The sequence below is a fragment of the Microtus ochrogaster genome, linkage group LG2, assembly GCF_000317375.1.
Source record: "Microtus ochrogaster isolate Prairie Vole_2 linkage group LG2, MicOch1.0, whole genome shotgun sequence".
NCBI classification, from domain to species: Eukaryota; Metazoa; Chordata; class Mammalia; order Rodentia; family Cricetidae; genus Microtus; species Microtus ochrogaster.
In genome coordinates, this window is record NC_022028.1 from 48,158,347 (window position 1) to 48,175,896 (window position 17,550).

The 17,550-nt window shown below is 50.0% G+C and overlaps 1 protein-coding gene across 2 annotated transcripts in view; it reads right to left on the reverse strand.

Annotated features, from left to right (window-relative positions):
- Nucleotides 1–1,574: 1,574 nt before the first annotated feature.
- Nucleotides 1,575–17,550, reverse strand: part of Agpat3 (1-acylglycerol-3-phosphate O-acyltransferase 3) — a 76,914-nt gene continuing 60,938 nt past the window's right edge. For both annotated transcript variants that reach the window (XM_026785469.1, XM_005360283.3), the window contains exons 6-10: nt 17,007–17,160; nt 16,151–16,253; nt 10,747–10,822; nt 6,381–6,579; nt 1,575–6,125 (exon numbers count right to left, since the gene is read on the reverse strand). In XM_026785469.1, coding sequence (XP_026641270.1) covers nt 6,037–6,125; nt 6,381–6,579; nt 10,747–10,822; nt 16,151–16,253; nt 17,007–17,160 — 621 coding nt within the window. In that variant the 3' untranslated portion in view covers nt 1,575–6,036. The remainder of the gene's footprint in view (nt 6,126–6,380; nt 6,580–10,746; nt 10,823–16,150; nt 16,254–17,006; nt 17,161–17,550) is intronic.

Here is a 17,550-nt window from a genome sequence, read left to right on the forward strand (position 1 = left end):
AAAATATCTGTTGGAAAGAAGCCTAATAGCAATGGAGACCCAGGGAAAGCTGAAAAGCAGCCCTGAACACAGGTGTGAATGGTGGGTGTGTGCATGTGTGCGTGAATGGTCTGGCCCAGGGGACACATTAGGCAAAGGAAAGCTCTTGTCTCACAGCAGAGCCAAGGCCGAGCAACAGCATGGTTACCTCAGAAATGTCCCTGGATATCTGGACTTCCTCTCTGGGCTCCTAGTCATGGTGGGCATCTGTCTAGCACCGAGCTGCTGCTCTCAGATTTGTACAGGATGGTTTCCAAAGCCTGCTTCCTAACAGGGTTTTCTTCTAAGGCAGACAGGATTCTCTCGTTCTGAGGTGTGCACTCACGTGTACCTGTGCCTGTGTTCCCACGTGTGCTGTTTGTGTGTGGGTGATCCATGTGTGCGTGGGGCCATGTACATGTGGGGCTTCCCAGAGTTCCGGGTGGAGGCTGAGCTAGTGCCACTGCACTGACGCTGCCCTGGAAGGACATATCCCACAGCGAAGGACACATGTCCCAGGATGTTCCCGCAAAGCAGGACAGCACAATTCTTGCGGTGCAGTTTATTTTTGGAAGACAGACAATACAGAACTGGAGCAGCCTTTGGTTTTCTGAGATGAGGTCTCACATAGCTTACGCTGGCACTGGGCTCTTTACCCCACTACCTCAGCCTCCCAATTGCTAGGATGATCCATGTGGAATACTATGCCTGTTTTATGTGGTGCTGGGGTGGAACCCAGTGTTTCGTGAATGCTAAGCTACACCACCAGCTGAGCTACAGACCCAGCCAATTTCCCTTTTAATGGAGAAGTGGCTCTTTGTTATCTTCAAAAAAGAAGGTAGCTTTTTATCAAAGTAGTTCAGGATATAGGCCTGCTGACTTTGAAAACCATTCATTCCTCAGCGGTGTTGAACTTTGAGAAAAGATTTATCTTTATGTGTATGAATGCTTTGTCTGTATGTATGTCTCTGTAACACATGTATTCTTGGTCCCCAAGGAGGCAGAAGAGGGCACTGGATTCCCTGGGAGTTTTAGATGGTTGAGGGGTGCCACGTGGGTTCTGGGCATCAAGCCTGGGTCTCCTCTGAAGGACCCGCAAGAGCTCTTAACTGCGGAGCCATCTCTGCAGCCTCCTCAATGGCTTTTATGTATATAGTGTTCTGTCTGCATGTATGCCTGCACACCAGAAGAGGGCACCAGATCTCATTATATATGGTTGTGAGTCACGTGGGTGCTGGGAACTGAACTCAAGATCTCTGGAAGAGCAGCCAGTGCTCTTAACCCCTGAGCCATCTCTCCAGTGCCTCAATGGATTTCAAACCCCAATGCGGAGGCTTGAGCCCCTCAGCATTTCACAGGCCAGCTGAGTTCCCTTTCTACTGCCCAGAGTAGAAACCCTGGGCTATGGGGCCCTGGGACAGTGCTGCTAGCTGAAGGGAGAAGAAAGAAGGCAGGGCACGAGGGGTTGGAGAAGGTGGCTCCAAGGAACAGGAAGCATGTGAGGGTTGTCTCCTCCTGGAAATCTATGCAGACCAGAAAGAAAGAGGCAGAGAGTCACTTTCTCATATATTGTGGACATTTTATCCCTCGTTCACAACAATGTTTGTAATAAACAAATATGATACCTATGCATTTTGCCTAGAAAGTTCCACCAAGCAGGCGTGCCACACTGCCTGGGTAACCTTCCACGTGCTGCGGACAGGGAGAGCTTTGCATAGCAGTCAACACAGCCAGGCAGTAGATCCATGCCTGGGAAGCATAAGTCAGCTCCCAGACCTGGACGTCTTCCTAGAGCATGGACTGTTGTCCTTACCACAGAAAGCTTGTGAAGAGCAAACTTGTAAAAAGAAGTGTACAAAAGGACACATCCATATAACACAGTTGCACCCTGTAGACAAAGCATCCCTTTGAGATTGCCCACAGTCAGAGACGGCAATGGGAAAGAGGAAAAGAAGCTCAGATGTCCGCCCACCCTCACAGCACACGATCAGAAGAGTTCGATCAAAAGAGTTCGTGGTTTTCGTGGCTCCAGAAAGAGCCAGTCCTGTAGTTAGAGGACTCGCTGGTACAGATGCCGGGAGGGGCAGGCCTTGAGGCAAGTCCTGTTTGATTGTCACAATGTTGCTACTCTGAGACAATAAATACAAGCAGAGCAGTGCAGCTCTTCTTTGAATCAAGTAACTCCAGTTTAATAGAATACAATGTAGTGCATTTCCGGGCCTCATTCACAGTCTGCCTCTCTCCCAACACCTTTGCAACAGAAGGAACCCAAAAAGCTAGGGAGAAAAGAAAACTCCAGGAGACCTGTCAGAACAGAGTTCACAGTTTCGCAGGTCTGTGAAGAGATGATACCACGGTCTCCAGTGGCTGCTCTCAGTGGTTTACTTCTGGAGTGGTTTGTAAGAATGCCACCGTTCCCCTGAATCAACTGATTTCAAATGCCTGTAATAAACTCCGATCCATATGTCCACCCTATCAGCCAAGTTGCTCACCCAAAGCCTGAACTTGCATTTTCAAATCCTGGCCCCTGTAGGCAGGGGTCTGGGGCCTGAGTGTCAGCACCCAACGGACAGCCCCGTGGCAAGACTCTGGGACAAGGCCTAAGGCAGGGCAGGGATACCCTCACCCAGGCCCAGGTGCCTTTGGTGTGGGGCTGGCCTATAGGCCAAAGATGTGTATAGAGAGAAGGCAGGAGGCATCTCAGGTGCGCCATTCTAACCCTGAGCCTCATGACACTGCAGAGGGCTAGAAGCCACACCAAATGGCTAGCACTAAGCGTCACATGCATCTAGCTAGTGGTGGGGTCTGTGTGTGGGACAAACAGCTGAGGTGCAAGTCATCAGGGCTAGAAAGGCTACTTTTGGCTTGTCCTATAAGGTCTCAGGCAGAGACAGGGCAACATGCAAGAAGAACCACTTACTCAACCACTTACTCCATCCTGAACCTGATACAAAGTAGTCCTGGTGGGCATGGATGGTCTCCTGACGTCTCTTGCACTGCATATGAATGTAACCTACTGCAGGGTCTAACCCTGACTTTTCCTGATGGCGTAAAGGCAGGACTTGAGAAGAGACAGAAAAGATTCTCAGGGCAAGATGCACAAAGGGGGGGGGGGAGTCAAGGCATCTTGGAGACACCTTTCTACAAGAAAGAGTTGTTACATTGTTGTGGTATGTTATCTAGCAGCCTGCATAGTCAGAGCTCATCAGACCGTTTCGAGGACAGGGCCTTACAGCATCGCAAATGTGACTCATGGATGCAGTCACCAAATACCAACAGATAGCAAGTGGCTTCTTTCTCTGGGTTAAAGGTCTCATCAAGAGGAGTGTCCCTGATCTCTGAACTGCCCACATGCTGACCATTCAGCCTCCCTAGCTTATTGTCCCTGCTTCTTGCAGGACGGCCACCAATGAGGATACTAACACAAAGCCCTCAGAGGGAGCAGCCAAGTCCCCGGATGCTCTGTGTGGATAATCTCCGGGTGGGTACCATGAAACAAAACTGGCAGTCAGGAGAATGGCAGCCACAGTTGTTGCTCAGGACAGCTTCAGAGAGGCCTAGATGAGGTACATGGTGTAGCCAGGGACCAGGGGTGAGAGACCACCTGAACAGTGGAAAGGTTTATCAGGGAGCTGGCAGGCGCCCTCATGTATCTGGCTCTTGAGCCTGAGTGGTAAGGAGTCCACATTCCAGTCTGAGCTGACGTTGTGGGGTCCCCTCCGCTGGGGAAGCTGAAGTAGAGCCAGTCTAGCAGTCCAGGCCCTTCCTCCCAAGGCCACCAAGCACTCCAGTTCCAGAATGCCTCTGGCTCCTGAGCCTACTGCTTCTAGCAGGGGCTCCCTGAAGTCTAGCAAGCTGCTACAGCAGCACCTTCAATCTGGATCCAGGCATGACATCAGTCATGCCTGTAGCAGGCATGTGAAGTAGGGTGTGAAGGAAGAAGAGAAGAGCATTATTCTGGGATTTATTAATTTAATAGAAAAACCAAAGAGGCTCTCCTCCCCGTATCCTTCTGAAGCAGATGAAAAGCAAAATCCGACCCCACCAAAACAAAACAAAACAAAAAAACCAAAACCACCCACACCCACATTCCTAGTGTAGTTTGTATTGCTCTCAGAAGGGCTGCATTCGAGATAAGCAGGGGGAGGCCTAGGAGAGCAAAGCCTGCAGCCTGGACTCCTCGGGCCATTCACAAACTGATTTCAAGGCTCAGGGCTTCTGAGGAAGTCAGAGGCATTAGCGAAATGGTGAAGGCTCTGAGCTCTCTTTATCCGGGGCCAGGTGCATGCATGGCAGGCCCACTGGCCTGTTTCCTTCGCATTTGTGAGGTGACGGTGGGTGGGGGAAGGACAGAGACCTCAAGCAGGCAGAAAGGCAGAAGAAAAACCCCATCAGAAAGGAAGCTGGCCCTCGGGAGTGCCCAAGATGGCTCAAGAGCTGGCAGAGGCCAGGGCAGGCAAGCCTTCACCTGGAGGGAGAGAATCAGTGTCTCAGTTTGCTTGACTTAACCCTTCACCCTTACAAGCAGTGGTGATTGTTGCCGCCGCCCAGGAGCGAGAGGAGCAGTCCACAGCCACTCTGTTGTGCACGGACCGCAGAGGCCAGGAGCATCTTCTGTAAAGTGGACAAGCTGCCATGTGGAGTCAGGCCCGGACTACTCTCAGGCTTCTCCAGGTCTCCTTCTTCCGGTGTGCCCTATTAATCTTCTCTGCCTTTACTCTGAACTCTGGCTGCAGTATGCCAGAAAGAATACCCGGTTTTTCCTTGTTAGAAAACGTGAAATGACTGTAAAAGGGACTATGGAAGGTTCCAGACAGAAGGTAAAAGTATATGACGCTGTTTCCCGAGGACAAAGATCTCCCAGAAACCAGGCAGGCCTTCCTGCGCTGAGTAAGGAAGAAAATGTGCCTCCAGGGCCAGCCCACGGGACCCTGGCAAGGCACCAGTGCAGGCAGAGGACCCCTGTTGTCTGCCAGGACAGCTTCTGTCACTGAAGTGGTATTGGGCAACGGTGGATGTGGATGGCAGCCATGACACTTTCCTGGGCAGAGGCAAGAGAGGATGAGGGCAGGGAGAAGCTGCGAGCCAGCCACAGACCAATTTGTAAAAATAAATTCTAATTCTAACAAGCACTAAAGGTGTCTGACTGAGAACAAGGAGGCCTGATGGTGACACCACCTCCTGAAGAGTGTCCCAGGTGAGTCCCACAGGCTGGAGCCCCCAGACACCACAACTTGGAGGTGTGGGGCCCAGGTGCAGGACTTCAGCCTGCTGGCTACAGAGGACGAGGGGGCCATGGACCTGTATGGAGGTGCTGTATGAACTCAGGGTTTCCACATTCTGCAGAGTTCTTGGGCGTTCACTTTAAAAAGAGACATAAGGTGCTTAAAACACAGCCTCCAGAGAGGCAGTGCCAATGGTGCTGCAGAGGACGGAGAGGTGGTCTTCAGCCCCTGGGCAGAGCAGGGACAAAGGGGCCAGATCTACATTCAGTGTGTGCTTATCTCTAAGACTTCCTCCCCCTGGCTAGAAGCAGAGGTGCTAAGCAGGGCAGGACAAATGAGCTCTGTAGGAGAAGGATCCAGCTGACCTGTCCCCCAATGAGGACAGCGGCACCCATGACGAGCCAGTGTTCTGGGGTGCAGGGCACAAGGTGGGGGCCAGGTTAAGTTCCCAAAATAACAAATAAGAAACAAAAGCCTCATTCTAAGTTTAAGAAGGGAGAGCAGCCAAGGCCGCCTCTTGGAGGCAAAGTTCTGGGGGAGCCCCACAGCCCTACCACCTTCCCCAAGCCCGCCTCTGTCCCCGCAGAGGGCCGATGGGACCCTGGGTGCTGGCTGACCATCTTCACCTGGCAGCTGAGTTCTTTGCTCTTGGCTCAAGTTTTGTTAATATTAGTCACCAGTTAATAAGAAAAATAGTCTCTAAGTGTCTCTTTCCCTCGTTCTCGTGTGTTCTGTTTTTAATTGAGTTAATTGGATACCGCGTCAGGTTATGGGTGTTCAATCACAGCATTAATTATTCCTTTTTCTTAAGCTCTTGGTTGCCATAGCTGGAGCCTTTTTCTATCTCGGTCACTCCTATCAGTCTTCGGACTCCGAAGGAAGCTTTAAAGACAAGAGAGAGAAGGTTAGAGGCTAGCCTCACGAGGGCACCCTTGCTGGTCTTGCCATCCCCTACCCCTAATCCCTTCCTCTCAGTGTGCAGCCGCTCTAGAGCAGGAAGCCACACTAGAGTGACAGGAGGGCACAACTTCCACAGCCCAACATGCAGGAGCCTCCCAGGGTCACCATCAGCCATCAGCCCTGGGTGGTGGCCCAGTGACCCCAGCATGGGAGCTGGCATATCTGTGCTTTTTTTACCTGCTCCTACAAACCCCAAGAACGTCAGGATGAGGAGTGGGGATCCACTGGCAAAGACACCCAGGACAAAGCTGAAGAGGGGGGACAGTAGGATGGTGGCCCAGCACAGGAAGTTCAGGAGGGTCCACGGCCTTCGGGCAGGCTTGATCGGCTCTCCTGGGAATGTGCCCTTCTGCTTGTACATCTCTTGCAAGGCGTCCTGAGAGTGAAGGGGAGAACAGGAAGTTGAAACTGCCAAATGGGACCCTGATGCAGGAGAAAACTCAGCAATAAAAGCCACTGGCCAAGACACAAGCCACAGAATAAAGCAGACAACACCCTGGTATAGGAGGAGCAGGAACCGCTTCCATGGAGGACCTTCAGTCACTAGTACAGAGGACGTGTCATCTGGACCCAGGAGTTAACTAGGACATGGCCAGTCAAAGCTGCATGTGGTCACAAGTGGCAGATGGCTGGCTGGTTCAGACCCTAACAGTTACCAAAGCCCAGGCAAGGGACAGCAGCATGGACCTGCTTGGGTGCTGGGCCTGGCCACAATCCACACTCACCTCTCATACCATGGCATCCAGGGACCAAACTCAGAACATTATCTTGCAGGGCAAGCACTTTTACCCACTGAGCCATCTTGCTGGCTCCACACCATTCCTATATTGTTTTCCTCCTCCTCTTCATCCTCTTCTTTGTCTTCTTCCTTCTTTGACATGGGATCCTTGGTAACCCAGGTTGGTGTGGAACTCTCCACATAGCTGACACTGGCCTTTAACTTCTGCTCCTCCTAAGAGGCTAGGATGTTGGAATAGCAGGCATTAACTGCCACCAGCTACATTTTCTTCTTGAGAGGTGTACTATCCTCTCTCTGTGTGTCTATTTATCTATCTACCATCTATCTAAAACTTAACTGACATGATCGTACATATTTATGGGTCATGGTCTCTATCACACACACACACACACTGTGTAAGGAGCAGAGGCTGGGCACTACCTCACATCTGTCATCTATTTGTGTTGAGAATGACTAGAGTCCTCTCCACTGAAGATTCTGAAATTCAGAGTTGATATCAGCCACGCCAGTAATCCTAACACCACTTTGGGACGTCCCACGCCATCAGCCACACCAGTAATCCTAACACCGCTCAGCTCTGGGATGTCCCACCCTTCCAGTCTTCTACCCTCTACTATGGTGAAACTGGCTTCCATCGGTAAGGGAGCATGGGCTGTGTCCTCCCGTTCCTGGCTGGCTTTACTTCTGCACTATTCCTTCATTGCCATCCACGTTGTTCCAAATGGCAAATTTGATATGTAGTAGCTGAACAGTGTTACCCTGTGTTTTACACATCATATTTTCTTTTCTTTTTATTTCTCTTTGTTTTGTTGTTGTTATTGGTTTTTCTTTCTTGAGGCAGGGTTTCTCTGTGTAGCCCTGGTTGTCACGGAACTTGCTCTGTAGACCAGGCTGGCCTTGAACTCGGAGATCTGCTTGCCTCTGCCTTCTGAGCCCTGGGATTAAAGGCGTGCGCCACCACCATCCAGCTTCATCATAGTATCTTTATTCGTCCATCAGAGGGTGGGGGGACTTCTACCATGAACAGCATTGAGGTAATGCTGGCTGCAGGTGCCTTTGGCTCTCAAATTAAGTTTTCTCCTGATAAGTCCCCACAGGAGGACTTCAGGGTCCCATGGTGGTTTAGTTCCTAGAGTTTCTTTGATTTTGTTTGGATTTCTCTTTCAGCGAGTTCATTTTGGGTATGTGGAAATACCATTTGGACACTGGTTCTGTACCCTGAAACTTTAGGGAATTTTCCAGTTCTAACATTTTGGCAGTTCTGACTTTTGTGAAATGGAAAGTCGTGCTGTCTGAGGACAGGGTGGTTGGATTAGCCTCCTTTCCAATCTGGACTTCCTTCACCTCCTTCTCTTCCTAAGCGCTCTGTGAAGTGCTATGCTGGATAAGGATGCCTCGACAGACAGATGTGCTGAACCCCAGGACTCTTCCATCAGGATGATGAGTCTGTGGCACATGGTCTGAGCTGTGTGAGCCAAGAACCTTTTACACCTTCTTTGGTGGTAAAGGAGATGGGCATACGTTATCCAGGTTTCCAAACAGGTGCACATGAAGCCAGTAAAACCAACCTCATATGATTTTGATTCCATTTGTTGGTTGTTGTCTTGTTTTATTTTTGTTAATACTAATTCCATTGTTTTGTTTAATCAGTCTTGACCAGAGTTTTCTATTTTATTAATTATTTTTTGAGACAGGGCCTCACCATGTCCAACCTTGGATTTCCTGACTGCTGGCCTTGAACCTCAAACCTCTGTCTCTTGAGTGCTGGGATCAAAAGTGTGCTCCTCTACCCCTGGCTCCTTCTTTATTATTTATTTAACGTGCATTGGTGTCTGCCTGCATGTATGTCTGTGTGAAGGTGTTAGATCTTGGTGTTACAGACAGTTGTGAGCTGCCATGTGAGGGCTGGAGATTGAACCTGGGTCCTCTGAAAGAACAGCCAGTGCTCTTAACCTCTGAGCCATCTCTCCAGCCCCTTTGTTAATATTCTTGAGAAAAGCGTTTAGTATGCAGTGGGAACCTGATACACGGTAAGCGCTGTACACACAGGGCACAGCCCACAGCACCGCTCTGCTGGCAGGCTGATTTTGTTCTCCACTTGCCCCAGGCCTTTCTGCTGCTTCGTTCACTCTTCTGTAGGCCTTCTTGTCTCCACTCTCATTATTACATGCTCATTCATTCTGTATCTGCTACCTCTCAAGTCCCTCTGAGGACTTTGATTGTCCTGCCAGGCATTGGCAAGGCTTTGCTGCCATGGACATTTTGTCTTGTGGTAGCTTGCAGCTGGCCTTCACCTGGGTCCCACCTGTACAAACTCTGAACAGTCTGCCTCTGGGGTCACCTCCTCCAGTTGTGCACGGGTCTCCCTCAGCAACCTGAGGGAGCTCTCTGTATACCACTTCCTATTCCAGTGTCTCCATCTTCTGGAACTGAGGGTGAGCCAAGACAGTCACCATGGCAACGCTCTCCAGCACGAAGGAGGAGGTGGGTGGGAACAAGTGCAACCTTCCCTAGGCTGACTTCCTAGAAGATGGGGCCTCTAGGGTGGTAGCATGGGTCACATGTAGTCACTATATAGTAACACGGGTCACACGCAGTCACTATATAGTGACATGGGTCACATGCTACCACCTTATAGTCCTGTGCAAAGTCACATCTCACCATCTGATCCCATGGGGCTACAAATGAGGACTTTGGGGAAACCAGCAAACACTAGCAGAGTGTGTATCATCAGCATAGGTCCCTTCCCCTCAGGTCTCGCTCTCTTTCCTCCTTGGTCTCTGGAGCTCCCTTACTTCCTTGGGAGCTGCTCGAAGCACTGGTAAGGACTGTTTCCCGCAGGCTTTTCTGATCATCTGATTTCCAACAATGCTGAAATGGACACCTATTGTCCCAGGAAGTGAGCATAGGATAAGCATGCACTTTGGAGTGAACTGGACACATGGGCCCCATGACATAAACATGCTGTTGTAAATCTGGGGGCTGTCCACAACATAGGCATGTTATTGTAAATCTGGGTGATGTCTGTTACACTCATAAAATTTCTTAAAAAGGCCTCACACGTGGGACACTGTGCAAGGCTTCTGCACAGCTGTGCACACCAAGCACAGGGCCAGATGTCACTCTTCATTGGAGGGCTAACTTCTCAAATTTTAAGAAAAAGAGAAGAATCTAATGCAGGTGAGAACCACCAGTGCTTGTTGATGTGGGATTCATCTCTGCACGCTGTGAATATTCTTTATGGACATTGGTTAATAAAGAAGCTGCTTAGCCAGGCGATGGTGGCGCACGCCTTTAATCCCAGCACTCAGGAGGCAGAGGCAGGCGAATCTCTGTGAGTTCGAGACCAGCCTGGTCTACAGAGCTAGTTCCAGGACAGGCTCCAAAGCCACAGAGAAACCCTGTCTCGAAAAACCAAAAAAAAAAAAAAAAAAGAAGCTGCTTGTGGCCAATGGCTTAACAGAATAAAGCTAGGCAGGAAAACTAAACTGAATGCTGGGAGAAAGAAGGTGGAGTCAGGAGAAGTCATGTAGCCACTGTGTAAGCCACAGTCACATGGCAATATACAGATTAATAGAAATGGGTTAATTTAAGATATAAGAGTTAGCCAGAAATACGCTTAAGGTATTGGCCAAACAGTATTGCAACTAATACAGATTTCTGTGTGATTATTTTGGACGTCTGGATGGCTGGGAAATGAACAAGTTAGCCCCGCCCCCAACAGAGAAACATGCAGCACCTGCCTATCCTCCTTACCACCCCGCCTGCTTTGGAGGTAGAAGATGGGCAAGCAGGAGCCTTTACCTTCTCCTGGTACAGCTTGTGAAGCCACTGGGCTGCATCGTTCTCATCTGTGGGGATGTCTTCCAGGGGAAACCTCCTGTCATGTCAAGAAGATTAAGAGCAACGTGAGAGAAGGGGAAACTTCTGCTCATGGTTGGGAGGGAGCGAGTGAAACCAGCAGGCAACAAAATAAGTCTTGGTGGTCAGCCGACACACTGAAACCTTCTGGGCTCCCACAAGGGCTAAAAGATGCCTCTATATCTGGGGACCCTTTGAGCTACCTGCCTGGCAAAGCACGCCTTGACTTCCCCATAGGGTGATTGCAGTGGCCTTGGTCTCTCCTAACACAGTCACTGTCGGAGATAATCAAGACAAGGTCTGGGGCCTTTGACCTTGACTGTCACCCTCACTGGGCTGAGGGAGACTGGGAGATGAAGAAAGCACACTCTGGGCAAGTCTATGAGACTGCTTCCAGAGAGGTCTCTGACCTGACCATTTGTTGAATCCATTGATGGATTTAATTTTGAATAACTTTTGGGAGGCCCTGTAACTGTGCAAGGCCCCTGGCCGGGGTGTGCCTCTAAAAGGTATATACTGGCCCCCTCCTGTCATTCTCTCTGCTTCCTGACCACCACGAGGTAAGCAGCTTGGTTCTGCACAAATGCTCCCCACCCCTGATATCTGAATCTCTCCTTAACCCCCACAATAATGGAGCCAGATGACCATGGTCTGAACTCTGACACTAGGAACTAAAACACATCCCTCAGGTTGTTTATGCAGAAGTGACCAACACAAGGTGAGTTGAAGTGCCCAGAAAGGAGCGAGGGAGGGGAGAAAGAGGAAGAAACAGAGGAGGAGGGAGGGAGAGAGACAAGCAGAAGTCAGCCAGGGAGAGATAGACAGGGACAAACACTGCTCCTGGGTTAAAGACTCTATAAGGCCAATTAAACAAACTTCAAGACTATGGAGAGTTCAATGTTGCAGACTACAGCCAAATTATCTTCAATTATTTTCAGTCTCTTACAAAGCCATCCACTACCTACCCTGTGTCTGATCTAGCATCCTGGAGACTATCAAAAGCTAACAATATATTCTAAGCAGATGACCAGCTCCTACAAACCCAAAGGCTAAGATGCCATGGGCTAGCCTCCGAGACCTGTAGTAGTCCCTTGCTCTACCTGTGGCTCCTATCATGCATGTGATAAATACTTCCTAACTTCCTCTGGTCTGTAACTAATAATAATATCACATAACTACTTTCACAGTGGGACACAGCATTTGGAGGAGACTTCAATGTGTAGTTTGGGGCCATGGTCACTCATACCCGATTCTAAAGCAAACCGTCTCTTATTCCCTTTGAGATGAGGACAGTTTCTGTGCCAATAATTGTTGAATTATCTCGGCTCGAGAAATAATCAGGCTAGCTAAAAAATAGAACAATTATATTTTTCTTTATTATAAGGTGCAAACTCACGAAACAGGAATGAGAAGTCTGAGCTCAGCTGTGTAGAGCAGGAGCCACAGAGACAGAGAGCACACCAGGTACCCAGGAAGTCACGCCCTAACTTGGTCCCACCTCTTAAAGATAATTGGCTGACAAAGATTCCCCATCAAATAACATTTTGTTAGACACATGGGTCACTGCTTCAAGACAAAACTACATATCCCAGGAAGGAAAAGTATTCAACATTAGGAAATTTTAATCTCAGCTTACAATAAATGTTTCCATGTGTACCCTGAGCTGTCTTAGCCCCTATTCTGGGAGTCTGTTGGTAAACAAACAGGTGGCTGCCTAGCAACTACAGGTGAAGCCTTTCCCAGTCACGTGGCTCAGCCCCTGCTGTGGAATCCAATCAGACTGTGAATAAACAGAGAGTGTGAACTTCACAGAGAAGTGTACGGAGACCTTTCCATCACTTTTCCACTGGAGACCCGGAAGAGATAGACATGCTGTGTCCATGCCCCACAGCTCACAGGGCAGGTCTGGGAGATGAAATTCTGCCACATATGGAAAGCACATATCCTCGCCTTCTAGAAGCATCTGATGGCATCATTGCTCCCAGAGGAGCATCTCAACTACTGTGCTTCACTTGAAATCACAGAGAGTGATGCTGAGCCACTTGTGGGGACAGTCAGCTAGGACTCTGTCACCTAAGAATGTGTTTGTGTCATAAGCTTCTTTAAAAAGTTAGGCCCGAGCTGGGCTCATGGTTTTAATTCCAGCACTCAGGAGCCTGGTCTGCACAGTGAGTTCCAGGGTAGCCAGGGCTACACAGAGAAACTCTGTCTCAAAAAACAGAAGGCAAGACCCAGAGCTGGATGTGGTGGCCCACACCTTTAATCCTAGCACTTGGGAAGCAGAGACAGGTTCCTGGCCAGCCTGGTCTACATGTCAGGTTCTAGGCCAGCCAAGCCTACATAGTGAGACCCCATCTCAAAACATAACTATTATTGGAAGGAAGGAAGAGGAAAAAAGAAAGAAGGAAGGAGGAAGGAAAGGAAGGAAGGAGGAAGGAAGGAAGGAAGGAAGGAAGGAAGGAAGGAAGGAAGGAAGGAAGGAAGGAAGACTAGACCCATTGACATATTCTTGTAATGCCAGAACTTGGGACGTGGAGCAAGGGTGCACCAGGCCAGCCTCACAGGGAGGTCCTGCTTTCCACAGGGAACTGCAGTACTTCACAATGCCCAGGAGGTGGCAGAGAGCACACAAGACTAGAGTGATCAGCGCCCTCCTCATGGAGACACATCCCATGTCCCCAGGTGACGTGGGAACTCCTAGGCATTCTGCACCCTCTGCATGCTGTGTTTTCTGGTGTGCCACATGCTTCACACCCTAGAGTTCCCTTTTTTCACTACTCTTGTACGCTGAAGTCATTATGAAGTCACATGGGGACACTTAAACAAACACTGTGAGTCTGTGCAGTCACCAAGAAGACTGCTGGAAGAATGGGGGGTATAGACACAAGGTGGCTACACGAGACAGGTGCTTTGCATCCAGGGGGTCGAGGGAGGCCACAGTTTCATCTGTTTAATGTTTTAAGACTTCATTTGCTGGATGTAAAGGGAACTATGAGTAAGGGGGAAGAGCTGTGATGAGCATGGCTCTGGCTTGGGTGGCCCTCACAGTGGCCCGCAGTTCTTTCTTCCAGAGAGAAAAGCCACATGAAATGCCCACAGCCTGAGACAGATCTGTGCATTTAAAGTAAGGCCCTCAGGGGCTGCGGCTGTGTAGGCTGTTAGGGACCTTTCCACCTCAGCACACACACCCAGCAGAGTACCACTGCAGGCTCAGAGCCACATCAGGGGGAGAGGCAAGAGCATTTGAGCAGACAAAATTTAGGCCTCTGCCTTCCAAGGGCTCCATCCACGTGTGGGGGAGGAATTGTCACAGTCAGTGGGTGTAGCTGGGGGGGGGGGCACCTCCTACAGCAAGAAGGCTATAAGGCTTAGACCTCCTTCATGTCTCTCCCTGGTGACACACAGTGTGTGAGTGTGCGTGTGTGTGAGTGTGCGTGTGTGTATGTGTGAGTGTGTGTGACGCCACATACACATTCACACTACCATATACATTATGAAAGAAGTAAAAATAAAAGCAAACGCTGACAAGACGTATGTAGATGAGGTCCCGCTGGATTCCCTCTCTTGGCAGCTACAGCTTGAGCTCTAGTTACCCTGAATTTCCACGGAAGTACTCCACATCCCAAGGCTAACACGGGCATGCCAGCACAGAGAACAGAGGGCCCTTGAGGGTACACACATGCAGGCTTGCCCTGTCACAGCTTCTAGAGTGCTATCACCCTCGAGGGAGGCTGAGGGAAGGCCCTTAGATATGACTGCAGGGGCATTCTGGATGATGGGAAGGGCATATCTGTGCAAAGCCCATGGTCAAGGGCAGACCAGCCAAGGCCTCTGCGAGATCTTGAGATGCCCACTGAAATATAGCGGGACACAGCTACAGAAATATCACAGAGGAAGTATCAGAGATGGAGGAGGCCTCCCAGTCATAGCTTGGTGTCCCTTTGGGGGCACTTCAGCTCCATGGTTGGCTGGGCAGCAAGAGGAGCTGGATGAGTGGGACCTGGAACAGCTGAGCCAGGGACAGAAGTGTGACTGACCTCTGAGGGGCTCACTTCTGGACATGACCAGATTCTCAATCATTGTCATCTACCCTAGCGCTATGGTTTTGGTCTCTGCTGTCTCTTGAAGACTATGAATTAGCAGCTTGGTCTCCAAGGAGGCCCTACTTTAAAAAAAAAGTGGGGCCCAGTGGGAGGCCCTGGGTCATGGCCATCCCTGGAGGGGTCAGCACCTTGGTCCTTTCTCTTTTACCAACTGGCCGATGAGGCGATTGCTATAATCAGTCGTGTGTTGTGTTCCTGCCATTATGTGCTGACCCCACACTGGACCAAAGCAACAGACTCAACCAGAGACTGAAACTAAGTTTCTTCTAAGTTGATTGTCTCAGGTGTTTGTTACAGTGATAGGAAGCTAACTAACACACCTGGCATTGGAAGCCACCTAAGGCCCAGGGTTAATCACCACAGTCCCCGGGGGTCAATAGTGGGCTGGACCCTTGCTGGAAGATGAACAACATGAAGGAGAGAATTAGGCTCACTTGCTGACTCCAATCCAGGGCAAGTTCCCAGGACAGGATACAGGGTCCTGAACCTCACAGTTCAAAGCCCAGGAGAAAAAAACAACAAGCTCTTTGCTTAGGTTCACAGCCTTATTTCTGGAAGCTCCCACACAGTGTAATTCGTAACCAACATGAGCTCAAGTCTGCTTAGAAAAACCAAGCGCAGGTGTCAAACGGAAGCGATTTTGGGTGGATTATTTCCTCAGGAGACACAGAGAAGAACATCACCTTGGCCATGGCCCCAGTCAACACTGAGACATGACTGCACCCACCCTGTCTAGGGAAGGCTGCTGTGTGTGAGGTCTCAGAGCAGGCAGTTCCAATGGGTCCTGACAGTATGTGTCTAAGAAGATGACCAAGCAGTTCCTGAAGGCGCCATCACCTGGGCTCTGAAGAGCAGGCAGGGCCTCGCCCAATCAGAACTCCCTGGAGATGCCCAAGCCACTATCTAGAAGTTACCAAGCCAGATCAGAGCCACCTGGTGACAGTCCCACTCTACCGGGGGCTGTGCAGGAGGTCCCATGTCACTGGCTGAAAGTGAGAGACCAGAGGTTAACATTAGTTCACTAGACTGTGTGACTGGGAGAGCAACTGACAGTGGCGGGATGTGGGACAGAGCTTTCCTCAGAGAGACATACACGGTGTCCGCTGAGACTGAGAGACAGACAAGAAACGACCCTCACACTGATCAGGGGAACACAGCTGGGGACACTGGGGGCTCTGGTGTTGCCTTCTATGTCCCACACCCTCAGGAGTACTGCGGAGGGTCAGCCTCGTCAGGGCGCTCACCTCACACACATGTCCGCCTCATATTTCTTCCCATAGAGGATTCCCAGCAGGGACGGGTTCTTACTACTCCTGAAGTTCAGAGTCACATCGTAGATGGCTCCAGCTGTGGGGAGGAGGCAGGACCAGTGAGAGATGGATGACGGGAGACACTCTACAGTAGTGACATCACCACCAAGCAGAAAAGTCACTTTTACACTGGGTCTGCCCCTCGACATGCAGAGCGGGGATGGAGGGGCGACGATCTTCACTCCCAGCTGGCTGCGGAGTGCTCAGACCCTCTCTGCTGATGGTTCCTGTGTGCCCAGTGCTCTTCAGCCCTTTCTGTGGCTTCCCTAACTCCTCCCAGGTGAAGCAGACATCTCTGATCTGACTTCTTCTTTCCATGGCTTGCAGTATTTACTGTATTACTTTGACAGTTTTCGACTAAGCAGCATTTTATCATCCGCAAAGAGCTGCGAGATCTGAAAACATGTCAATCCTACTTCCTCCTCCTCCCCTAGGCTTTGAGTGTATCTTACACTTTATAGTTTGTATACTTTTTAAAGCTTTTCTTTTCTTCTCTTTTTAAAACACAGGCTTACGTAGCCCAGGCTGGCCTCAAACTATGTTGCTGAGGATGACCTCGAATTTATACAGTCAAAAGTGATCTTCCAACCCTGATTTCATCTCCTGAGTACAGGCCTGTGCCACAATATCTGGGTTTATGGGGTTCAAGGACATAGGACCTCGTGTATTCTAGGTAAGTCTTCTACCAACTAAGCAATATCCCCAGCTCCATTTAACTTCTTGCTGCATAACAATAGCCTAGAAGGTAGTGGCAGACTCCAGTTTCTCACCATGGGTCCCGGTCTCCTACCTGTCCCCCGGAGGCACTGGACCGCAGTGGTAAAACCCTTGGTCCGGGGCAGTAGATGGTACTTGAGTGGCGGCAGCCCCTTGGAGGTAGCCACCTCCATGCTGATGCGGTGCTTGGTCTCTGTGAAGCGTGTTCCTTCGCAGTAGAGGAGAAACTAGGTACAGAATGAACGTAGGGTAGGGAGAGGCAAGAGGGTTATTCCAGGCCAGCACGGAAGGAACCAGAGCCCTGCCAGGCAAGGCCCCTAACATTCTGGGTCTCACATGCTACAGCAGCATAGCACAGGCTGCTGGGTGCACAGAGAACTGAAGTACAGAATCATCCAGCGACAAGCATGTGGTGTCATTGAAGTGGCATTTTATTCTAGGGCTGCAATCTGCACTCCCGTCACACAAATGAATGCATACAGAACGGATTTCCTGAAAGAACTATCCAGAAGAAGAGAAACCTGAAGGTGTCTCTGAGCAGCAGCCTTTATCAGAAGACAGAGCATCTGTTGTCCCTGAGAAATGTGAACTAAGAGGCCAGGTTTCCAAGAGTAGAC